The sequence below is a fragment of the Canis aureus genome, chromosome 22 (assembly GCF_053574225.1).
Source record: "Canis aureus isolate CA01 chromosome 22, VMU_Caureus_v.1.0, whole genome shotgun sequence".
NCBI lineage: Eukaryota > Metazoa > Chordata > Mammalia > Carnivora > Canidae > Canis > Canis aureus.
Window position 1 is genome coordinate 42,121,441 of NC_135632.1, and position 24,953 is coordinate 42,146,393.

The 24,953-nt window shown below is 40.7% G+C and overlaps 1 protein-coding gene across 4 annotated transcripts in view; it reads right to left on the bottom strand.

The window, feature by feature from the left end:
• Window positions 1–5,454: 5,454 nt before the first annotated feature.
• Window positions 5,455–24,953, bottom strand: part of CTNNB1 (catenin beta 1) — a 39,173-nt gene continuing 19,674 nt past the window's right edge. The window contains exons 2-16 of one of the 4 annotated variants that reach the window (XM_077865654.1): window positions 18,608–18,668; window positions 17,949–18,176; window positions 17,493–17,746; window positions 17,130–17,368; window positions 16,840–17,041; window positions 15,553–15,697; window positions 12,629–12,732; window positions 12,212–12,550; window positions 11,796–11,954; window positions 10,142–10,261; window positions 9,375–9,525; window positions 9,166–9,287; window positions 7,779–7,839; window positions 6,525–6,745; window positions 5,455–6,059 (exon numbers count right to left, since the gene is read on the bottom strand). In XM_077865654.1, coding sequence (XP_077721780.1) covers window positions 6,537–6,745; window positions 7,779–7,839; window positions 9,166–9,287; window positions 9,375–9,525; window positions 10,142–10,261; window positions 11,796–11,954; window positions 12,212–12,550; window positions 12,629–12,732; window positions 15,553–15,697; window positions 16,840–17,041; window positions 17,130–17,368; window positions 17,493–17,746; window positions 17,949–18,176; window positions 18,608–18,620 — 2,346 coding nt within the window. In that variant the 5' untranslated portion in view covers window positions 18,621–18,668 and the 3' untranslated portion in view covers window positions 5,455–6,059; window positions 6,525–6,536. Of the gene's footprint in view, window positions 6,219–6,414; window positions 6,746–7,778; window positions 7,840–9,165; window positions 9,288–9,374; window positions 9,526–10,141; window positions 10,262–11,795; window positions 11,955–12,211; window positions 12,551–12,628; window positions 12,733–15,552; window positions 15,698–16,839; window positions 17,042–17,129; window positions 17,369–17,492; window positions 17,747–17,948; window positions 18,177–18,368; window positions 18,501–18,607; window positions 18,669–24,953 lie in introns of those variants that run through there. The other 3 variants (XM_077865653.1, XM_077865656.1, XM_077865655.1) reach the window with 3 other exon arrangements.

A 24,953-nucleotide genomic window follows, 5' to 3' on the forward strand; every position in this document is an offset into this window, starting at 1 on the left:
CCTTCTGGCCGAGGTGTTCTAACTCTGGGCCCTAGGAAACCCACTCAGAATAGAGTGGATGCTTCATTCTGCAGGATGCATCTGGGAACCATGGGTCTGCTGGCTGTTCTGAGAATGTTCTTTCCCTGTGTGTGCTAGGTAGAAAGCCTGTCTGCTAATCACGTAGATGAGAAGCCACAGTCCTCAGCCTGTGGCATGTGAGTAGCTCTCCCCTCCAGAGATTTAATAGACAGGAGTAAGCATGAATGTTCAACTAGCCGCAGCTCCAGAGCAAGCTTTTGGAAACTGGTTTTAGCCTCATCTTCCTCTCACTTCTACCTCTCTGGTTTTTCTTCATTTCAGGGACAAACCGATTCTAAGAATTCTGGGGAGGGCTGGGCAAGGCTCCACCAACAGGCAAATGGTGCAGTTTGCCTAAAGGATGCAAAATGCTTGAGGAACCCTGGCCTCTGGGAAGGTCTGCCCATCTAAAGGGCGGGGGGCGGGGGGCTTCTACTTTGATGCCAAGTCCTACTGTTTACCCCCTTAAATCCTTAGAACCTTTCCAGTTTCTTCCTATGTTCCCTCACATGCCCTTAAACCTCCTACATGAAAATATTTGGTGGACGTTGCAGAAAGTTGCTGGGAATGTGGTACTGAGGAAGGCTTACTCTTGAATCTGGACTGCGTCCTGGGCAGCTTGGACCACATGAGCAAGTCCAGGCCCTTCCTCAGCCTCTCTGGGGCCCATGTCCCATCTGTAAAGTGAAAGGGCAAGTCTAGACTAGATCAATAGCTGCCACCCCCTCCCAGCTCCCATGCTCTGTGCCTTTTAGAAAGAGGGGATTTGCCCCACTACCAGACACTGTCCCCAGCCCAGAGAAGCACAAGTGGGCACACAGGTAGCCTTGTCTAATTGCATCACGCGAAGCTGGTCACACTGTCACCAACAGCCCCAGTGATCTGGGTAGTTTGCCAGCTTCCATGTGGCTTAGTCATGAAAACAGCAGCTCTATGCCCAACTCCATCAAGAACATATGTCTGTTACCTTATTTACTCGTCACCACAACCTACAAAGCAGGTCGCCTTAGCTTTGATTCCCGAGAGAAAACAGGCTCAGAGGAGGCAGACCGCTTGCCCAAGGCCACAGAGTCTGGTTGAACTGAAGGACCCCAACTCCATAACCTGTGTGTGCCCCTCAGTGGGGTAGCCAGAGCTTGAGCTGTGAGCAGTTAGGTAGCAAGAGTGGCCCAGCCGGAAGCAGGCAGTCTCCTTCCACCTCTCCCAGCCTACTCACTGCCAGTGGTGAGGAGGCTCCAGGCCAAGTCCTGTTGGGGGATGTGCCCCACCTCAGGCTGTGTACCCATGTGGCCCCTGGCCCCACTGATTTTGCTTGAACTCCTGGCGGGGTGGGGGGCTGAGCAGCAAGAGGCCTGGCCCTTGGTTCCAGTTACCTTGCCTGCTGGGTCCAGGGACAGGCACACGTCTCCCTATTTTCGTAGGAAATAAATCTGTTCTCTCCCGTCCTTCAGTTCTTGGGTGAACTGCTCTGGAATTCCATGCCTGGTCTTCCCAGAAGGTATTTCAGAGCACTGAAGATTCTTCTTTACCTTTTTTTAGCTGAGCAGGAAAGAGTCTTTGCTATTTGAGGGAAAACGAGAAAGTATTAACATTCCAGAATGGTTTTGTTGAGTGGACCATTCTTGGCCTTAAGTCCCGCTACATTGCCTTTTTCAGGAAAGATGTATCTGAGTGGGCAAAGGGCAAGCAGGCCTGGAGTGCACAGCCCACGGTGCCGGGGCTCTGAGGCAAGCCCATGCCAAGCTTCAGACTGATGGGAGGTTGGCATCCTGGAGTTAGATCCTTTTGATTATTCTCATAAACGTGCCACGTGGAAAGCAGCACCCATGGTCCCACTGAGCTCAGGCACAGGACACATGAACAGGCTTGGCTGGGTGAGCAGGAGGTGGCCTAACCCTTCCTCTCGGCCTCCCCATGTGAGGCCCAGACCCTCACATTTGGCTTCCCAGGCTGGCTCCAGTTCTAAGAGAAAGCTGGCCCTGGGCTCCCGGCCCATTAGAGCTCTTGGAATTCTGGCAGTGGCAAGGGGCCCAGAACGACACCCACTGGCCCTCATTCCCCCTACCTTCATGGTTCAGCTATTTGCTCTTTAACTGGCTACAACCACGGGTCAAGCCTCTCCAGACATGATGTCACATGTTGCAGAGGTAGGACGCCAGAGGGTAAATTAGGGAGGAGACCAGGCAAATGGCCGCACAGAACTCTTTCCCATTAACAGCAGGTCCAAAGCTTCAAGACCTCCCATCCTTACAGCCTGAGAGCAGGTGCCCAGAGGAGGGGTCTGTCCCTCTGAAGAGCCACACTGCGGCCACAGGTGTCCTGAGAGGAGGGAACAATCATCAGGGCAACTAAGGCTATGGTTTTGTAGGTCGCAGCGACAGAATTTGCTCTTACCGTTGTTTTCATCTAGCTCTTCCTGGTTCCCACAGTACCCCAAGGCTTTTCAGATGACCTCACGAGATTCTCAGGTCAGTTCTGTGACCACAGACAGGTTTATCCCTGTGACACAGCTCAGGAAGGGGAAACTCTGGGGGCTACTAAAGCTCTTGGCCAAGGAGAGAGGAACTGGGTCTCTCCTATCTCGGCTTGAAGATCCGCTTTTCTCCCCCCGCCCCCCCCCACTCCCCCCCCCACTCCCGTGACAGAAAAAAATAGTGGCAGAATCTATGGCTATATGCAGGAGCTGAGATAGGAGCTCCAGGAAGGAACTGGGAGGGATGTGGGGCAAGGACAAGACCACCCAAAGTTCAGGAGGCCCTGAAAACCTCATACTTCAATGGGGCTGAGGAAGGAATACAGAAGATGTCACAACCTCGAAGGAGGACCAGGGAAGTATGAAGTCCTGAAGTGACCATCTCAGTCCCTTCCGTACAGGTGAGAGAGGTGGCCTGTCACTTGCCCCTAGCTTACTTTTTGGGGTGGGGAGGGCAAAGGAACCCCCCCCCCTCAGCCTGCCCACAGAGGAGGAACAAGCAGCATGATCCTCTTGGCCTTGCCTCTCAACTCTGCAATTGCAGCTGGTGGGGGAATTCACTCAAGGTAAGGCCGTCTTAAATTCTAAGAGGACAGAACAATGGCCATCAACAGGGCACTCTCAGCACTTTATAAACCAAACAGCATGATTCAGACCTGTTTTTATTACAGAAATCAAAACAAAAATTAAAAAGCATTTTTATCTTAAGATCTTTCACCATCAAGGATTCAAATAACCAGATTGAAGCCTCAAGTCTAGAACATCTGTTCCAACACAGAAGAGCTTCTTTCTTCAGCTAAGTGGTGGACACTGCAATGGGATCAATTGTCAGGTGCCCCCTGTCCTCAGGTAACCACTACTCTGATTTCTGTAGTAGCTTGCTTTTGTTTTTACCATCCATGGGTGATGTCCTCTAGTTTGTCCTTTAATTTAATCAACGAAGTCCTACAGCATGCATTTATGACTTGCTTTTGGTCAGTATGTTTGCAGGATCCACACACTGCTGTGTGAAGCTGTAGTTCTCTACTGCAGGACAGCCATTCTCTTGTATGAACATAGCAATTATTGGACACCTGGGCAGTCATGCAGTAATCTCCCAAGCCACAATAATGGAGTTTGAGGCAAAAGAAAAATCATTAATACTGATCCTACTTGTCTTTATATGGAGTTTTTTTTTCCCTGCATTTTTTCCAAACGGTCACCAATTTTTCCATCCTTTACTAAAAAGCCCCTTTCGCACTGACCTCCAGTACGACCTCTAAAGTACTATGTTCACATCTTCCATTCTCCCCTTATTCCATATTTGCCTCTGTACCAACCAATGTTAACTACCTCTACACTCCTAGTTAGGCAGTGACCACTGGTAGAGCAAGCCTTGCCCTCTCCTTTTTCCCAAATGTCTTGGCCTTTGTATTATGGAATACTTGCAGAATCACCTTGTTGAATCAGATGAACTTTACTTTTTTTTTTTTTAAGATTTTATTTATTTATTCATAGACGCAGAGACACAGACAGAGGGAGAAGCAGGCTCCATGCAGGGAGCCCGATGTGGGACTCGATCCTGGGTCACCAGGATCACACCCCAGGCTGCAAGCGGTGCCAAACCGCTGCGCCACCGGGGCTACCCTGAACTTTACATTCTTTTTTTTTTTTTTTTAAATAAATTTTTTATTGGTGTTCAATTTACCAACATACAGAATAACAGTGTTCATCCCGTCAAGTGCCCCCCTCAGTGTCCGTCACCCATTCACCCCCACCCTCCTCCCCTTCCACCACCCCTAGAGTTCATTTCCCAGAGTTAGGAGTCTTTATGTTCTGTCTCCTTTTCTGATATTTCCCACACATTTCTTCTCCCTTCCCTTATATTCCCTTTCACTGTTATTTATATTCCCCAAATGAATGAGAACATACAATGTCTGTCCTTCTCTGATTGACTTACTTCACTCAGCATAATACCCTCCAGTTCCATCCACGTTGAAGCAAATGGTGGGTATTTGTAGTTTCTAATGAACTTTACATTCTTAAGTGGAACTTCAAAACTATAAAGAATTTAGGCAAAGCTCTGAAAATGTTTTCTGATTTTTGAAGTTCTTTAAGTGAAACGCCGTGCTGGGGTACCTTATATGAAGTGAAGCTTCTGGTTATGCTGGCATGGTTCTGTCATGCACTGGAAGGAACCTAAAACCAACCACTTCACCAGGTACAGGCTCTCGTCTCCAATCCCAATTACACTTTAGACCACAGGTGCTTTCATAGAACTTCAACCAAAAGAAAGTGAACATGTTTATCTAATAGTCATGATCTTAATCAAATAGTAATGCCTGATAACTCAAACTGCTCCCCCTAAGCACAAAACAGTGTCACTTTCTAAAGACCAAAACACAAGTCACAACAGGTCTACTGACTCTGTCCTTAGGGATGAACTAAGCTTGTCAGATCTAGCACCAGGATGACAGGATTACCTGGCAGACAGGTAGAAGAAGGCTCATTCTGGTCTGATTACGTTCAAGATAAACATCACTTAAACCATCTTAGTTTTCAGTTCAAAGTGGAGCTGAAGGAATTCCCCTCTCCAAATAAGTCACATTTATGTGAAGGTGCTTGAAATCCAAATCCAGGTAGTTATAATTCTTCATTATTACCTTAATGGAAAGGTACCTTCTGATGGTGTCTGAAGTGGGGGAAGCCTATCTGGCTTTCAGCTGGGTTCTACGTAGCCCAAAGACCACATTACATGCCTCTGAATTGAGGTTTCTGGTGCAATTTAACCCAGGGCCCACTGTTAAAGTTGGCAAACAATCCCATCTAGAGGTAAGGGGCTCTCTCTCATTACAACTTCAACTTTTGCACTCTGTGTGTTTTCCTCAGGATTGAAGTATCCTCACAAACCATTTAATGAAAAGGAGAAAAAGGTGACACAATCGAATGAATTAAAAGTTTAATTCTGAACCATTTTTATAACCGCATTTTCTCTTGAAGCATCGTATCACAGCAGGTTACAACAACTTTGGGATAAAAGGCAAATGGTAAACTGTCCAAAACAAGGTTCCAAATAACACCTCTTACTGATTTACCCTACCCATACATATCCCAAATAAAGTTTTTGATCAAAAACATGAAATAGATCCACCTGCTTATTTTAAGCATATTAAAAAGGAAACTAATTGGACCATTTCTATTTGTCTATTTTATACAAAAAGGCTACACAATGTTACACTTTATTCAGATTACAATTAGAGTGATTATGAATTAGTGTTCTACACCATTACTCAATTCTTAAAAATTAGAAATTGCTGTAGCAGTATTCACTATAACTTAACACTACGAGAGACTTAAAAAACTAACAGTTACTGCAAAAAAATTAAAGAGCTACTTCAAAGCAAGCAAAGTCAGTACCATTACAGATATTTAAAAAAAAAAATTTAACAAGCAAGGCTAGAGTTTGATAAATTCCATATCCTGTGATCCATTCTTGTGCATTCTTCACTTCTTGAGTCACTCCCAAAATCCATTTGTATTGTTACTCCTCGACCAAAAAGGACCAGAACAAAAAGTTTACTTCAATTGTTCCCATAGGAAACTCAGCTTGGTTAGTGTGTCAGGCACTTTCTGAGATACCAGCCCACCCCTCGAGCCCTCTCAGCAACTCTACAGGCCAATCACAATGCAAGTTCAGACAATACAGCTGTATAAAGAGAGAAAGGCTGCTATTAATGTTTAAAACAGCAAATGTTACTCATTTGAGTATTAAGTTGCAAAAGCTGTGGCAAAAAACATTAAAGTTAATAACTTCCACACATGACCACTTAACAACCAGAAATCTGAGAACATTCAAATGTTCTAAGACATCTCCTTTCAAAGTACGTATCTGTTTTGGTGGCAGATTTACAAATAGGCCTAAACCACTCCCACCCTACCAACCAAGTCTCTCTCAAGTTCTGTAGGCAGAGTAAAAGTATTTTACCCAAACTGGCTTTTTTTAACTTCTTACCTAAAGGATGATTTACAGGTCAGTATCAAACCAGGCCAGCTGATTGCTGTCGCCTGGAGGCAGCCCATCCATGAGGTCCTGGGCATGCCCCAGATCTGGCAGCCCATCAACTGGATAGTCAGCACCAGGGTGGTGGCCACCCATCTCATGCTCCATCATGGGGTCCATACCCAAGGCATCCTGGCCATATCCACCAGAGTGAAAAGAACGATAGCTGGGATCTAGAAGAGTCGGGGTGGCAACAAAAAGGGTCAAAGGACAGAGGGAAAGAAGAGAAAGACATATAAAGTTACCACTGAGGTGTAACCTCAACGGCAGTGTACCTCAACGGCAGTGAACTTGTCTCAGAAAGCAGGCCTTTCTAGCCTTCTTCAACCAAGTCATTACTCAGTGCCAGGCCACCCACGAGGCTATACAAAGTCTGTTTCCATCAGAGGCAGATCTGTAGGTTCTAACCACACCATCCATTTTACCACTGAACATTCTGTGTTTGCTTAGGTAGAGAAACAAAATCCCTGAGGAAGGGCAGCAAGCAGTCTACTGTGTGTATGATGCTCAGGGATCAACAAGTCATGGGCAAGAGATGAAAGAAAAAGCAAGGCGGTCTGACAGATGTAATCTATCTGTTACAAAGTCCAGTGACAGAAAAGTACTGAGAAAATTCAAGCTGCTGTTTCCAATGAAACCTTTACATTAAGGGTTGACATTTATGTATCTGTCACATAAGACAGCTCTATGAGATGCAGTAGGAAAACCCACATGAGATTATAAACATAAGGGGAATAGTTGCATTTGTTCACGGTCTACCCCCTGCTCCATCTCTATTACACAGAGTTGAATGAGCTTTTCTAACACCCTGATAATAGAACTGTGTAGACCCAACCCAGATCTGAGCCTGGGCCTGAGTTTCCCATCCTCTCACTTCCTGGGTGGGCGGCAGGCACAGATATTACAGCATATCTGACCAAAAAAGGGAACACAAAAGCAACTTGTAATATCCTAAGCTGCAGAAGCCCCGTAGTCATGACTCGTATTTGTTGGTGTGATCCTGCTGCCAGCTCACTGTGCGGCCCAGAATTCCCTAGGCTCCACAAGAGCTACTGCTGCTGACTCTGGAATTTCAGACGTGCCTTTAACTGCTGCCACTACTCTCCTGCCAACACTGGTTTCCCAGATGAGCAAACCAGCTCTTCTGATAAAGCTTTGGGAGCTTGGGCTTGACCTGGAATTAATCAAGAAATCTGAGACACATACCATCCTGGCGATATCCAAGGGGTTCTCCCTGGGCACCAATATCAAGTCCAAGATCAGCAGTCTAGATAAACAGGTACAAGGTAAGGAAACAAAACAAAAATGAAAATTCTCAAGTATACTCTCTAACATTCTGAAAACTTATTTTCAGATTATAGAGGGAACAAAGAACTCACAGAAATACTTCAAACTCCACCCCTCAAAGATTAACTCCTGATACCCAGAGCAACATGTTTTGTCATTATACACAGTATTAAAAATATTCACTAATTTCTTTCAACAAATGTAATAGTCAACAAAACAGGCAAGGTGTCTCTCTCCAACAGGAGTTGCTGACAAACAGGATATGTTCTATGAAAGAAGACTTTAAGCCTGAGCAACTAGATGGGAAGACTGGGAGAGGAACAGGTTTGGGGAAGTACACAGCCCAAGCTGGAACATGTTAACACTGCCCATTAAAAACCCAATTAACACATTACTCACTGTTTGACAATCTGCTTTTCTTTTCACCTAACAATCTACAGGATCTCTTTCCATTCATATAATCCACTGTATGACTATGTAGCATAACTGAATGAACTTTCAGCGTGGTTCTAATGTTTCAAGAACAATTCTTTTTAATATTTATTCATGAGAGACACAGAGAGAGAGGCAGAGACATAGGCAGAGGGAGAAGTAGGCTCCCTGCGAGAAGCCTGATGCAGGACTTGCTACCAGGACCCTAGGATCATGCCCTGAGCTGAAGGCAGATGCTCAACTACTGAGCCACCTAGGTGTCCATCAAGAACAATTCTGTACTGAGGACAAATTCACAGAATTTCAAATAGAAAAGTAGATGAAAAACTGAAAATTTAAAGAGACCACATCAATAAATTGACCTCCAGCTAACAGAATAGAGTGCCTCTTTCCTTAAAAGGAAACATATTTCCCTTTTGGAAAAGCATCTCTTTAGAAAGAGAAGCTTTAAGCTGATATTTTTTCCACCCATGTCCCTCACAAATTCTAATGTTAAGCAGCATTATTTATTCTGAATAGTCTGTTTAAAGCTGTGGTTCTGGGCAGCCCCGGTGGCCCAGCAGTTTAGCCCTGCCTTCAGCCCAGGGCGTGATCCTGGAGGCCCAGGATCGAGCCCCCCGTTGGGATCCCTGCATGGAGCCTGCTTCTCCCTTTGCCTGTGTCTCTGCCTCTCTCTCTTTCTCTCTTGCTCTCTGTGTCTCTCATGAATAATTTTTTTTTTTTTTTTAAATAAAGCTGTGGTTCTTTCTCACAGCGGCTGCTAAAGTAGCAGAAAGGACAGATATTCAAGCCAGGGACACAATGCAAATAAATGTGTGCGAGCATTTGGAGGGGAAACCACACGCTACCAAATAAACATGTCCATATGGCCTACCTCATTCCAAGCCATTGGCTCCGTTCTGAAGAGAGAACTGGTCAGCTCAACCGAAAGCCGTTTCTTGTAATCCTGTGGCTTGTCCTCAGACATTCGGAACAAAACAGCAGCTGCATATGTTGCTGGGAGAGGACAGGAAAAAAAGCCCCTGAGGAAAAGCTGAGGCTTTCCTGTATATATGAGCTAAAGGTTCTGGCTCTTCTACTTACCTACACCTTCGTTCCTAGAGTGAAGTAACTCTGTCAGAGGAGCTGTGGCTCCCTCCGCTTCAATGGCTTCTGCAGCCTCCTTGTCCTGAGCAAGTTCACAGAGGACCCCTGCAGCTACTCTTTGGATATTTTCAATGGGAGAATAAAGCAGCTAAGGAGAAAAACACAAACAAAACCTAATTAAATCTAAGGAAGAAACAGCAAGCACCCCATTATGGTGCAAACATTCCCAATTCAGAGAAAACAAGGCATTTATAGTATTTGCATTAAATCATGTTCTCGAACTTTATGTTCTCAGGTATTTGATGCTCTTGAACACAGCTTTTCTAGACCATTTTTGGCTACAAACCCTTTCTTCAGTTTTAGTTGAGCTTGGATTTGGCAAAACAGGAAGTGGCTGGAGGCCTGTCTCTGGCAACCCGTATCAGCTCTCCGAGCTCCAAAACTCAGTACCCCAAAAAACAGACTATGACGTATCCTCCTTCTTCAGGCTCTAGTCCCAATGCTTCTCCTACTGCCCCAAAAAACAAAGGGACTTTTCATAAAATTAAATGTACTCAACAAAAAGAGCAAACACTACAGAGATTCCATTTGTCATTCATTGGCAGGGGGCATATGAGCAGAGTGTTGTCATTATAAATGGAGATAGATGAAAAACTGCCCTTACCTTGGTCCCCAATTTTCTGAAATTTTGCTTTTCATTAAAATCCTGAAATTTTATTTATAGACTCATAAAATCTAGAACACTTCACATGAAATCAACATACCTGCACAAACAATGGAATGGTATTTAGTCCTCTGATTACGATTCGGTTGTGAACATCCCGAGCTAGGATATGAAGGGCTCCAGTACAACCTTCAACAATTTCTTCCATACGGACCCCCTCCTACCAAAAGAAACATGGTTAACAAATAGGGTATTCTCTTCTCTAAAGTCAATAAATGAAAAGGTTTTCTTTTGGAGTAACATTACCTAGACTAGTTATTCACATTATACACCCAAGATTCCCTCAGAATTTGCAAATGGGTTAGGAATGAAAGAGGATTCCATGACTGAACATTATGGACATGGGGGGGGGGCCTCATGATGGCACTGATTTCAAGCTGCACCCCTCCCCCACACCCATACTGAACACAGGAAATACAGCTTTGAAATACTCAGAATCCCAAATATAACTTTCTTACAGTCAAGACACCAACCACTTTAGGTAAAAGGAATATATATAAGATACACAAGGATGGGAAATTAATGCACAGACTGACAAATGCTTTTCTTCCATATGTTCCCTCTATTTTTGTGTATCTATGTGTATTGGGTGCAAGCCAAGGAAAGTTTTATCACCAACCGCTAAAATTCTATTGAGCTGTCAAGTGGAAGACCCACTCCTCACAACCTCCAAAACTATCTGACGGGTAGTCTACATGAGAGAAGGAAGTTAGTTTTTGCAAAATGTAGGTACTATCCGTTTTCCCTGTTCCTGAGTTTTAAAAAAGGTTATGATTCTGCTTCTAGTGGCTTTTTGATTTTCATAAAGACACAAAACTTGATTTTTATAAAGACACAAATACTCCTTTCTTCCTAGACAAAACACTGAAAATAAAAGGTATCTTTTGCATTCTTGTAAGCCACCTCCTGGAGACAGGCCAATACCAAAAGGAACAAATAGAGAAAGGCAAAGCCCTATGATGAGGGCATACACATAACTAGCAATAGGAGATGGCCAAAATCTGTTCTGGTAGGCTCCTGTTTTCTAAAGTAACCTAATTAAATAAGAGAAAACTCTTTGAAGACCTGAATCTTCAAAAATAAATTCTAAGGAATAAATTTCTCTTTAGATACTTGTAACGACGCTTTTTAAAGACTGCAAAGCTGACATCAAAACTTTAGGCTGAGATTATCAATCTGGGTAAAGATTCCAGAAATGCTACTTATTCTCGAAATTTATTAGTATCCTTAGGTCTGTGAAAATGGTTTAAACCATTTCTGGAAGACATAGTAAAAAAGTGTGTTACATACTTACAGGCAAAATTCGTGTTCTAATGGGGAATAAGGGCTCTGAAATCAGATGGACTTGGATTCAAATTATGGTTCTGCTACTTCCTAAGAAGGTGAACCTCTGTATGGATTAGATGAAAACACTGTATGAAGTGCCTAACCCCACAGCAGTACGTAACACCCATGCTTTCTTTGTAAGACTGATGACGTAATGGAGAGGTCAAAATCAACATCACTAAGAGCCACATTATTCCTTTATCTTTTCTGCAGCTACAGAAACAAGTCAGTTTTTTTTTTTTTTAAATCATTAGCAAACAGCCCTGCAGGCAGGAAGATGGAGGGAACCAATGACCAAAGAATTCAGGATCCTATGAATTTATGCATTCCTCTTAAATAGCCAGGTGTCACTATTCAGATTTACCTACCACAAACTGCTGCTGTGTTCCACCCATAGATGTACGGCGCTGGGTATCCTGATGGGCACGAACCAGCAACTGAACTAGTCGTGGAATGGCACCCTGCTCACGCAGAGGTGCATGATTTGCTGGACAAAGGGCAAGATTTCGAATCAATCCAACAGTAGCCTGTAGATAAGGAGAATAAAGGATGGGCATGTAACTCAACAAAATCATCTTCTTAGCTTAAAATTCCCACCACACTACTGGTATCACCTAAAAGTAGCACAGACTTTGAAAATACTTCAGAACCCCACCCCAGCCATACTTCCTATTTACTAAGGAATAGGATTCGTACTTGCTAATCCCTTATGCCTAGACAGCCATCCAATAGCTAGAGGTGGATCATTTTCAATTCTGCAACCTATTTTTGATTGACAGTTTACCTTTATTAGAGGCCAATGGGATGGTGGGTGCAGGAGTTTAACCACAACTGGCAGTCCATAGTGAAGGCGAACAGCATTCTGGGCCATCTCTGCTTCCTGGTGTCGGCTGGTCAGATGACGAAGAGCACAGATGGCAGGCTCAGTAATGTCCTCCCTGTCACCAGCACGAAGGACAGTACGCACAAGAGCCTCTATACCACCCACTTGGCAGACCATCATCTTGTTCTTATAATTATTGCAAGTGAGATTAGAAAGAATTCCAGCTGCACACGTGACCACATTTATATCATCTGAGCCCAGAAGCTGAACAAGAGTCCCAAGAAGACCTTCCATCCCTTCCTATGGACATAAAAACAAATGCTCAGTACATATTCATCTTAATTCTATCACCAAGGCACTGGCATACTCAAAATTTACCTGTTTAGTTGCAGCATCTGATAGATTCCTTAGAGTCCAAAGACAATTCTGAACAAGACGTTGACTTGGATCTGTCAGGTGAAGCCCTAAAGCCTGCATTCCACCTAAGATATGAAAAAAGATCTAAGGTGATGGCCGTTAGCTGGCAAGTCCTATCAGCACTGTCTTCTCTAGTCTTAGAGAATGTCCCTTGTTACTGCCAAAGTTTACCCCCTCCATCTAAGTCCTTTATTTCATTTGTTAGGCTGTTGCTCAGTTTCCCTTTCTTTTCTAATTCACCTCAACTAGTGACAACTTATCGAGTACTGTTCCTCCCTATGTGGAAAAAGCCTCTGTTATCTCCACTGTCCTCCTTAGGTAATATTCGTATTATTTCCTTTCATCCATTCAATCATCCCAAAAATACTGACCAATACCAGGCCCTGTTTTGAGTTGGAGCTGTACCAATGGGCAAAATATTCTAAGGTCCCTACTCTCGTGGAGCTCACAGTCTAGCTGGAGGCAGACAATAAACAAATACAGTTAATAAACTGAAACTCCATAGTATGCCAGATGATGTTAAGTGCTATGGAAAAAAAAACAACACAAGAGGGTGGGGGCTACAATTTCAAGTAGTGTAATGAGGGCACCTCAGTGACATCTGAGCAAAGCAGCAAAGACCTGAGGAAACTATGTAAGACCAACTCAACAAGGCATGGGAACACTTATTACCAAGGATTACATGAAAGATGCTGACTCTAAAACACATGTCAGGAAGGTTTAGGACCCTAAGAAAAGACCTTTATAGTGATTGAGAAGTCTAAATGGAAGCTTAATTCCCCACATAATGGGTTAACTTCACCCATCTCTCTCCTACGAAATCACTTCTGAATGTAGTGAGATACTTTCCTTGTCTCCCTGTTCATCTTTTCAGGTCTGTTTTATTTTTTATCTTATTATTATTTTAATCTTAAGTAGGCTCCACAGACAACGTGGGGCTTGAACTCATGAACCTGGAGATGAAGAGTCACATGCTCTACCAACTGAGCCAGTCAAGTACCTTTTCAGTCTGTTTTAAAATTAAGTCACCTCTTCTACAAGACAAGGATCATCCCTATCTGGTTCCTTCCTCATAGCACCTCCAGCTACTAACACAGGGACCTGCATAAGGCTAATGCTCAACATTCGTTAAATGACTAGATTCCCCTCAACCTTCTTTCCCCTCACAGATTTCATTCCCTCCCTTTACTATTCACTCTAACAGGGTGGATGATCTCAACCCCAAACTGCTTATCAGAATAGCCCATAGACTTTGAAAACACACACAGTGATTCAGCAGGCCTAAGGTTAAGATAAGAGTCCTGTGCAGATGCCTCTGGGGCACACACCCCCTTTCCACCTACACTGACAGGTCAACTCCCAAATTTCTAGCCTAGTCTTCCCCTGCATTTTATAGTCACTCTGAATATTTTCACATCTTAAATTACCTTGTTCCAAATATTAACCAACCTATCCTGGTAGTTCCATTTAGTAACTTCTCATCTTCTATAAAACAAAGGCCACATTCTTTAGCGTAACATTAAGGAACCCTTTAGAATTTGGATCCCACCTGACACTACAAACTGAACTAAATATTCTACATCTGTGGTTCTAAAGCTGAAATACGGCAGGAATGAACATCTTACAGGCCTAGAAAGTCCTGCAAATATGGTCCTTGCCTAGCCCATCAACCTCATTCTGGGCTACTCACTCATTACTCATTAAATTCTAGTTACACACTCTTCCTCTTTAGCACTTAGAGATCAACAGGCTCTTTCTTACCTTTAGGACACAGCACATGTTTTTCTCTGCCTGGAAGGCATCTAATCCCCACTTCTCATATAACTAACAAGTGCTTTCTCATCCAGCAATCCCACTGTACATCCCTTTCTCAGGGAAGCTCCCTCCTTCCTCCCTCCCTGTTAATTCTGTATCCATATTTGCTGTTCCTTTCTCCCCTACAGAATTCATTCTTGGTTGTAATGCCCCCATCTTTTACATATTTTTGTCACTCTCACAGAATGGAAGAATAAATGCAGGGGCCCTATCTGCTTGGTTAGCCAATGCAGACCACGTGCTTATTCCAGTGCTTGAAACACAGGTGCTGAATATCTTCAGAACACACAAATGAACAGCAGAATAACCTAGCTAACTTCTTAAAATGGAGACACCTAGGTCCCCAGTCCCATACACATTTCCAGCTATCTACTGACGTTATCACTTCACTCCAAGGATTCCAATTAAATCCACAACTCTGCATTTTTCTGCAAGCACTCCTCGTATTTCTGGAATAGCTGGCAGAATTTCATCCCCTTATTGAATATGAATGCAGCCACACCTGTCTGTCTCAGTGCCAGCTGCTATCCTGGGTAATCATAATGCCCCTCTCTCCCACAAATTCTCAAATTACTCTAGACAAGTGAGAAAAATAGGTGTTACCAACCCTACACTTTATTCCCAGTATTTTCTTCTAATAAATGCTTTCATATTTCTCCTCTTCCAATTTTGATATGAAACTTGGTTTCGGAGTCCAGGTAAATACTATTAAGTGGGTTAAGAAAGAACTGATGCTAGGTAGCTAAAGAGTAACTATCTTTATGATAAAAAAACAAAAGGCCCTGGTTGGTCCACCTATTCCTTTCCTCTGCTACTAACACGCACATAACATAGAGTGCCAAGTAATCAGCCATCATTTTTGATGGCTAACAAGAACTCTATCTAAATGAGGCTTAAACAGCACCAATGCAAGGTGTCAAGTAGCACATATATTTTGAATGTGATCTTGGCTGCAAACTGGTTCTATTCAGTTTCAGCCCATTAAGGTCAAGTTGTATTACCCTTTTCCTAAGACAAGTAATCTAATTAGAACTATAATATGCTATACACATGACACTCAGAATACTTACCTGCTTCTACAATAGCTGGTTTATTACTAGAGCAGACAGACAGCACCTTCAATACTCTGCTTGTGGTCCACAGGAGTTTCTCGTAAGTGTAGGTCCTCATTATATTTACTAAAGCTTGAGGTCCACCACTAGCCAGAATGATCAGCTAAAAAGATGTGTATATAATATTGTTAGTCTTGGAATATTCACCATATGCCCAAGAAAAGCCACACTACTTGGAACATTCACCATATGCCCAAGAAAAGCCACATTACCAACCCATTTTTATCATACAAGAATTTCAGCCAGCTTGCCATTGACCTAAATATATCCCTGAACCCCATTACCCCAGATTCCCATACTGGGACCACGTTTAGCCCCTCTTACACCATTCCACTCAAATTCAGGCATCCCAGTACTCCCAAGAATATCTCAACTTTTCCCCAATATTCTTCCTCTCACACTGATCAGAACAAAAGAAACAGAAACCATGTTGGTATGCAACAGTATTGTCCATATATCAATGGTATATCAAAGCAGATTTCTTGAAAATTTGAGCCAGAACAGGTGCTTAGAACTCCTAATGATTTGGCTCTTGGCTTTTCCTAATCATTATTCACCTACTTAAAATGAAGTATCATAAAATAATTACTCATTCTTGCCCTTTACTTTCCTGCAGACCCCTACTTCCAAACTATCCTGATTTTCTAAAAACAAATCTCCTCACTTCATGCCTCTGCGGATACTGAACTGCTTTCCATTACTTTTTAAAAACATATTCTACAAGGCCCTGAAGGACCTGCCCTGCTAATCTCAATACTCTCATCTCAAACCTTTCCTCTTCTTTACTCTGTAAATTCATCCCTCTCCTCTCTCAGTAGGACTTTCAAAGGTGTCAATTCCTCTCTCTCACCTTCACCTAGTCAGTCTTTCCTCATCCTTGTGAACTGAACTCCACTATCACTTCCTTCCACTGGTCTCTCTAAACCTTCCAAGCAGGGTGTGGTTCACGTATATGCTATCACAGCCCCTCTACTTCTTCCAGATACATGAATTAAATAGTAATTAGGTTATTATCTCTAATTAGTGCCTATCTTCCACCTAAGTATGAAAGCTCTAAGTATGCCCACTATATCCTTATCACCTAGCCTTATATAAACAAATATTTAAAGAAAAAGAGATGTCCAGCTTTTTTTCTAGGATACACACAAAGGGTGAGGCATACAAAGAATGTGCAAGAGTCCACAGAAGGACATGACACTGGATTCCCCAATGCTCCATGAGCCATACTCAGAAAAATTCTTTTACCTTGCTTTCTTGATTCCCGTAAGCTAAAATCTGAAGGCAGTCTGTTGTAATAGCCAAGAATTTAACATTTGTTTTGTTGAGCAAGGCAACCATTTTCTGCAGTCCACCAGCTAAACGCACTGCCATTTTAGCTCCTTCTTGATGTAATAAAAGGTTGTGGAGAGTTGTAATGGCATAAAATAATACAGAATCCACTGGTGAACTGGGAAGAAAAAAAAAGCCTCATCAGAAAGGCTGTGATGGCACCCTTCTCCTCCTTAGCTTCAAGCATCCTAACCATGTTTTCTTACCCAAGCATCTTCACCAGGGCAGGAATGCCCCCAGACTTAAAGATGGCCAGCAAGCCCTCACGATGATGAGAAAGATTGTGCAAGGTCCCAGCAGTACAGCGAGCTGTTTCCACGTCATTTGTATTCTGCATGGTGCGTACAATAGCAGACACCATCTGAGGAGAACGCATGATGGCGTGTCTGGAAGCTTCCTTTTTAGAAAGCTGATGGACCATAACTGCAGCCTTATTAACCACCACCTATAATGTATAGGAATTAAGAGACAGAATTATGATTTTCAAATACTGATACCGGATAAACATTCTGAGGCTCCTTGAGAGTTTCCTTTAAAGCAGATTAAAAGCTAGCCATGTCCTTACTTACCTGGTCCTCATCATTTAGCAGTTTTGTCAGTTCAGGGATTGCACGTGTGGCAAGTTCTGCATCATCTTGATAGTTAATCAAATTTACAACTGCATGTTTCAGCATCTGTGATGGTTCAGCCAAACGCTGGACATTAGTAGGATGAGCAGCATCGAACTGTGTAGATGGGATCTGCATGCCTTCATCTAATGTCTCAGGGAACATAGCAGCCCGCACCCTCTGAGCTCGAGTCATTGCATACTGACCATCAATATCTGGAAAAAATAAATTCAACACTCACTGTCCATAATTCAGCATTCACCTGAATTTGTGCTACCCTAAGTGGTAAAGGTAACATTACAATCACTCCATGTTTTCTTTACCACACCATTTTATTTAAGCTATTACATACTAACTTTTTAAAGAATCATTCTTAAAATTGCCTTCTAACTTTTATTAAGGCAATAAAATACTTACCAGCTACTTGTTCTTGAGTGAAGGATTGAGAAAAGCCCTGTTCCCACTCATACAGGACTTGGGTGGTATCCACATCTTCTTCCTCGGGATTGCCTTTACCACTGAGAGAAGGAGCTGTGGTAGTGGCACCAGAATGGATTCCAGAATCCAGGTAAGACTGTTGCTGCCAGTGACTAACAGCTGCTTTTCTGTCTGGCTCCATGGCCATGTCCAGCTCCATCAAATCAGCTATAAAAATCAAACAATATTAGCATTACCACCATGGAGATGTTATATTCATTAAAATATCTGTGATGACCCATTGAAATATTGTTAGAAATAGTCAAATCTGAAAGTCAGCCAAGAATAAACAACGATAGCCAGGATTAGCTCAGTGATGAAATATCTATACTCTTAAGGGACCACCTAACAGTTACTCACTGAATTAGTGGAAGAATGGTACTGCATCCAGGCTCCAGAAGCAGTCATCCAGACTAGATTCCTGCTGGTGGCTTGTTTGCTATTTCACCAAGCCATTAGGAGGAGTGAGCAGAAAATGGAGCAAAAGGTAGCCTGACAAGTAAGCAGGGAGAGAGTAAAGCAGGGGGATCTGAGCCAGACTGGGTTAATGGCAATGAAGCAGAGCCCCGATTCAGTAACTAAAGACTTTTGATACAAACCTTGGGTAGCCATTCCCCACACAGGATTTTCAAAACCGTTGTATGGTGTGCTTCAGGTACCCTAAAAGAGTTAATCAAGTCATTAGGATTTAAAATTAGTTTTTAGTACTTTTAAGTCACTAGGATGACCTGCTAAACATCATGGATTATATCCACAAAAAGCCCCCAAATCCCCCTTTACCATGTGAGAGTGAAAGCCAGACTCCATGGTCTCCTTAATACACTCCCCACAGCTCCACCACTGCTGAACCTCTTTTAGTAAACACCTCTTTTTAGGTAGAAATACAAATTACAGTTATTCAGGATGTCAGAAAGCTTAATTATTGTTGAGGAGGAAGAAAATTTATAGTGAAAGCCAAGGTAGGAAATAACTCCTCGAATTCCCAAAATACCTCTCCCCTCTCTTTTTAACTTCTTTCACTGAAAAATTCAGAGATCTTTCTGGTGAGACTGGACATGGACTTTAAAAAAAAACTAGATTTTCACTAATGGTTTTTCTTTCCTGATAGAATACAAAGACATCTAAAATACAAAGTAGGTTTTGCTGACTGGATCAGAACACTGGGTTTGAGATCTGTTACTAACTAAAATTACTTTTCAAATGTAAATCTGCAACACAATAATCACCCTTTTAGTAAAATCTGTCTAGTTCAAATTTATAGTATGGATGTATTATAAATACAACTATTACTGACCAGAGTGCTGTTTTGATCATTACAAAAAATATATATATATTACAAAAGTACTATATATATAAATACATAATTTATATATATGTAAATCCTAGCATCTATGTTTACATTTTGGCCTCACTGTGTAATAGGAAAACACTGAATCACATAGGAAACTACTTGCAAATTAGAACTGTGGGTCTTGTAAAGGCTCACAACCACCAGATATTCCTAATAATAACATTTCCTTTATCACAAAGTATTCCCGTAAACAAGTTTATCTTACACTACAACTTAACATATTGGTTTACCAATATGTAAAGATATGGACTAAAATATTTAAGCATGAAGTGAGTACTCTATCCATGTAAAAAGGAGTTTAAATGTTTAAAGAAGTTGGAAACTACACTCTGAAGTCCTATGTGCTCTATGTAAAGGAAGCATGTGTTAATTATTCCTAAAATTGCTCTTGCAGTACTAGATTTTTATAGCCACAAAGGTCACTTGATATGTAAAGATAACAAGAGTTATGGATACAATTGTTTAGTGTCCACAGTAGAAACACAACTGATGATCTTTTTTTACATGACAAAATGAAGGTCAGAAAATAATAAAGGTGATTCCTGTCAATAAGAATCTTTTAAGATACCAAGTGGGATTACGTGTTTAATGTTTTGATTCAACAGGACTAGAGTGGGGCATAGAAACCTAAATTTTTGAAGATTTCTACAGACCACACTTTAAGAAATACCCATGTTCTCTACTCACTGAAGCTGCATTTTAGCTTTTATTTTTCCACCTCTCTGGAAACTGAGAGCTCCACTCCAGCTCCCAGGTATATTTCCCGGAAAGGCGACTTAAAAAAAATATGTTCTATCTTGGGCTCCTCCTTTGGCTAATGCCACCGGGCTCAGAAACCAGTCACTATGATATACATACAAAATATGCATTACTCAACTGTTTATGTTATTGGTAAGGCTTCTGGTCAACAGTCAGCTATCAGTTAAGTTTTTGGCAAGTAAAAAGTTACACGCAGATTTCAGACTGTGCAGGGGTTGTGCCCCTAACTGCTACATTGTTCAAGATTCAAGTGAATATGGCTTTAAGGAAAAAAAAAATTATAGTATTGTTTCCTTGTTGATGTAAATACAAGACATTTAACCATGTTACTGGGTAAAATCTGTTTATGGGGACTGACCTATATATTTTGACCATAATTTATAATGATTCAATGGAAAAAAAAAAGCAAGTTCCTATTACAAACTTACGATATCAATTTATATGTTGGGGTCTTGTAAATACTATTATTTTTATAGTACTTTAAAATTTATGGAGCATACATAAAAATTATTCTTGCTCTTCACTACAATTCTATGTAGTGAGGGAAGCCAAGTGTCATTCCAACGGGTTGAGAAATAGAAATAAGCAGGAAGGAAAATGGGGATCTACATAATTAACAGTATATACCAACTCACTCCCACATTATTCTGCAGACAAATCCAACTTACCAAAAATATGAGAACTATTCACTTTAGAAATTTCTTTAGAAATTGAATATACTGTCCAAAGAGAAGTAGGCCAGAATCTTGCCCAAAAAGAAAGCCTTCTTCATTCTTCCTATGGACAGCACTTTCACCTCAAGGGCTGGCTCCTCTCCACCACACCCTCCCAATCATCAGGGGCCCATTCCTAGAGCTCCCAATTAACCAAGGCTTACCAAATACATCAGGAAAACCTTCAAAATCAAAGGAAAAAGTTCAAGAAAAACCAACAGAAAAACTGACTCCAGAGTAACACAGAACTTTAAAATAGGAGTAAGGGTGGGGAAGGAAACACATTCGTTCCAATTACCCTCAAAAAGACTGGAGATAATAAAAGTTCACTAGATAACCAAAGTTGAGGAAAAAAAACTCCTAGAGCATAAAGGAGAAAGATGCTCAATATAAAAAGAAACAAGATGATTGATCTAGGGGATCTAAGCTCCACCTAATAGGCATTTCAGAAAGAATTAGGGGAAACAAAAATGGGGAGAAGTCCATTACATACCAGCTTAAGATAAAGGGGGGGAAGATGCTAACGAATCATGATGTACTAAATGTTCCTAGATACAAGTGATCACTAAGTACAAACTACATTAGAATCCTCTGGGTCTTGCCAGCTTTATCCCCACCAAGTGGTGCTTTTACAAAGAAAGAGGGTGATCAGGATTGCCCATTTATCCAATTTAGTGAGGTAATGGATACATACATCCTTCCTTTTTCTTTTTGTTATTTAAACATGTATTCTTTCCAGTTACCTCAAAATTATTTTTTTTATTTAAAAATCTATAAAGGTTTAACAAGATATGGGATAGAAAAAATATATATCCTCTATATATAATAATAATTTCTACTTAGGTGAAAAGTTCAACCTGATCCATACCTTTATTCAAAGTATTACTTATGAGTAATTTTTCCTTCAGCTTTTCTAACATGACTACTTAAGCATTCTAGGTTTTTCTTTTTCATTAGGAAAAATTTCAAATATGCAGGAAAGTAGACACAATTATCTAATGAACACTCACATCACCTTAATGACCATTAATAATATGTAATATTTGTGCCCTCCTACAGAATAATTATAATTAATTACATAATTAATTCATTACGTGGCTACAAAAAGGATGGTGTTTCTTGCAAACACCACTTTTATAAAAGACTAGCCTTACTAGCTGCTACTCAATTTCACAAGGAGTGAACTGGAGCCTCTACTTCACCTAGTGTACTTGAAACAGCCTTCTGTCAGTCTACGTGAGAATTCTTGACATGATACATGTTTTACACTAAAGTTTACTTCTCCAGTTTCCATTAGGACAAATTATATTACCTTATATGTCACAAAATTCAAGTATTACTAACTAGGAGTGACTTTGCTATGTAAAAATAAAGCAGCGATGCCTGGGTGGCTCAGTGGTTGAGTGTCTGCCTTTGGCACAGGGCATGATCCCAGGATCCAGAATCCGGGATCGAGTCCCATATCGGGTTCCTTGAGGGGAGCCTGCTTATGTTCTCTGCCTCTCTCTCTCTCTCTGTAGGTCTCTCACAAATAAATAAATCTTTAAAAAAAATAATAAAGCAGATCTATTATAAAGTCACAGTTTTATACTGGCAGTTCATACCAACAATTCACTTTCCAATATCCTGCACTAGAAGAACCAAAGCCAATCACTAACTGTTTTCAAGTAAGAAAGCACAACTCTATTCAGGAGCATGATAAATTTATGAAAAATCCTCAGGGATTAAAAACAGTTCTAAGTAAAACTTGCTTTGTAAATCTAAAAGCACATACATACACATTTTTATTAACTGTCACTACTAAAACCTTGCCTGTTAAAAAATGTATAATCTCAAATCTTCTTGTTTGGGCACTTTTCATTCATCACTAACAATTCTAAATCACAACTCAACTCTAATTTCCTTCCTACTTTTACTCCTCAGCTATGTCTTTGTGTATTCAGAGAGGAGTCCTCCTACACCGGCCAATAAAAAACAAAGTTCTAATGCCACTTTTGCTCCTCCAAAAGTCCTAACATTAATGCCCTTTGTAGTAGCTTTAAATACATAGGTGTAAAAATGGCTATGAGAAAAAATATGAACTGCCTGTGACTAGGAAAAATTAAGACATTTCTCAAATGATCTCTTTTCTTCATTTTATTGTCTTCTCTATTCTCTACCCTACCTATAAAGTAATATATACACTTAGCATAAAGTAATGTTTTTGTCATTCCCATAATAATGATACTCACGGTTAATGACATTCTGGTAAATTCAGTATTTTACTAAACTTACTATTAGGTATACTTTCAATATAAACATAGGAAACTCCTAGTATTTTAGACCCTTAAAATATTTTCATCTGCACTGTATAATGTATCTGTACTGTAATTTAACCTTATCTCCCATTTTCTTGAATATTTAAGTTTGTCCTCCCCCATTTAGTTTGCTATTCAAACAATGCTGAACAAACATGTTTCCATATAAATGATTCTCTTTGTTTCTTGCACTTCTCTTCCACATTAGGATTGCTCCAACTACTGGGTTAAAAGTTAAAGAACTTACAAGGCATTTGATACATAGCTCCATAATACTGATGGAGCATAAGCAGGCAATTTTCACAGAAGGCCCTGTATGAGTGGCCAGCCTACCAAGATGTGAGCAGCATCAACCATTACCTCAGGATAGTCTGTAATAGCCACATCCAACCATCTAATGTACACCCCACCCCACCTAGAAAGTTCTAAATTCTGAAGTTAAATGCTTAATTTTTTTATTTGCCAACATGTAGCCTTTCTAACTTGCCACATTCTTAATGCAATTCTTTTATATTTTTATAGAGTACATGTATACCTTGTATGTAAGAAACTCCTTGAATAATCATTGATAGCATATTTAGGCCTCCTGTGTCTGATAATATGACTTTACTATTTAAAATAATTCAACTATGGTAATTTCTTTTGCACTTCTCATATATCCTCAATCTCACCAATGAGGAGCTTCACACAGCATCTTTGATGAGTAACAATCCTAAAATAGTCTTGATCCTTTAGAAAAAAAGAAAATGATTTAAAACACACTTTCACTTTATCCACTCTAAGAACAAATCACTACTACAAAAAGCAGATAGTTTTTCTCCAGCCCATATTAATATAGGCAACCAAAAAGATATTTTAAAACAGTTATTTCAAAGTACATAAGAAATAGCCTTTACCTACACCCACATTTTTATAGTTAACCAAATATAATTTTATGTCAGCTAAGTTAAAGAAACAAAATGTTTAATACTGTTTATGCAGTAAAAGTACAAAGGTGACATGCTAGCTCTTTAATACCTGGATGCAAAGGAAATCAGGAAGGAAGGGTATTAAAGATGGCTTCAACTTTTCAGCATTTTTTTTTAATCAAATAAATACAGCAAAATTACATAGGTCTCTTAATCTGAGTCACCATGATTACATGGCTGTTTGTTAAATGTAACATTTAACATATTCTGCATAGCAAAAATAACTGATTGAAAATAAAATAGGGAAATAGCTCTTACTGGCATTTGAGATAAACTCCAAATATGATTTTAAAATAAGAAAATCTTTGTACTTTAATCTTTTCAATTAACTGTCCAAAAAAAGACACAAGTATTTCATGTATACTTTTGTTAAACTAGCTAATAAACCTTACAAACTCAAGTCTCAAAGATGAGAATAAAATAAATATTCCTGTTTCCTTACAGAGGCAGCAGTCACAAAAGCTTAAACAGGCTACAAGTCTATTTTAGAAGGCTAAAAACTATAAGCTCTGCAGGAGGGTCTGTTCCCATTACTGAAAATCCTATTTTTCTCCAGTTCACAAAAACGATGATTAGCTAAATACTTTTAAACTTGAGGACGTTCTTTGTTAAGACTCTAGAGACCCCTTTTACACTCATTTTAAGTTACAGTGTGATAAGGCTGCACGGAAAATGGTTAGGCTAAGTTTTTAATAAAAGGGGCCATTATACACAAATTCCTATATACAAAGAGATTAGAAAAACATTAATCGCAAAAAGATCTCATTCATAAAAGCAACTATAAAAACAAAGTACACACAAGAGGTAAACTTTTGTATTATACAAAGACACTGTTGGTTTTCTCTTACTTAGTTTAC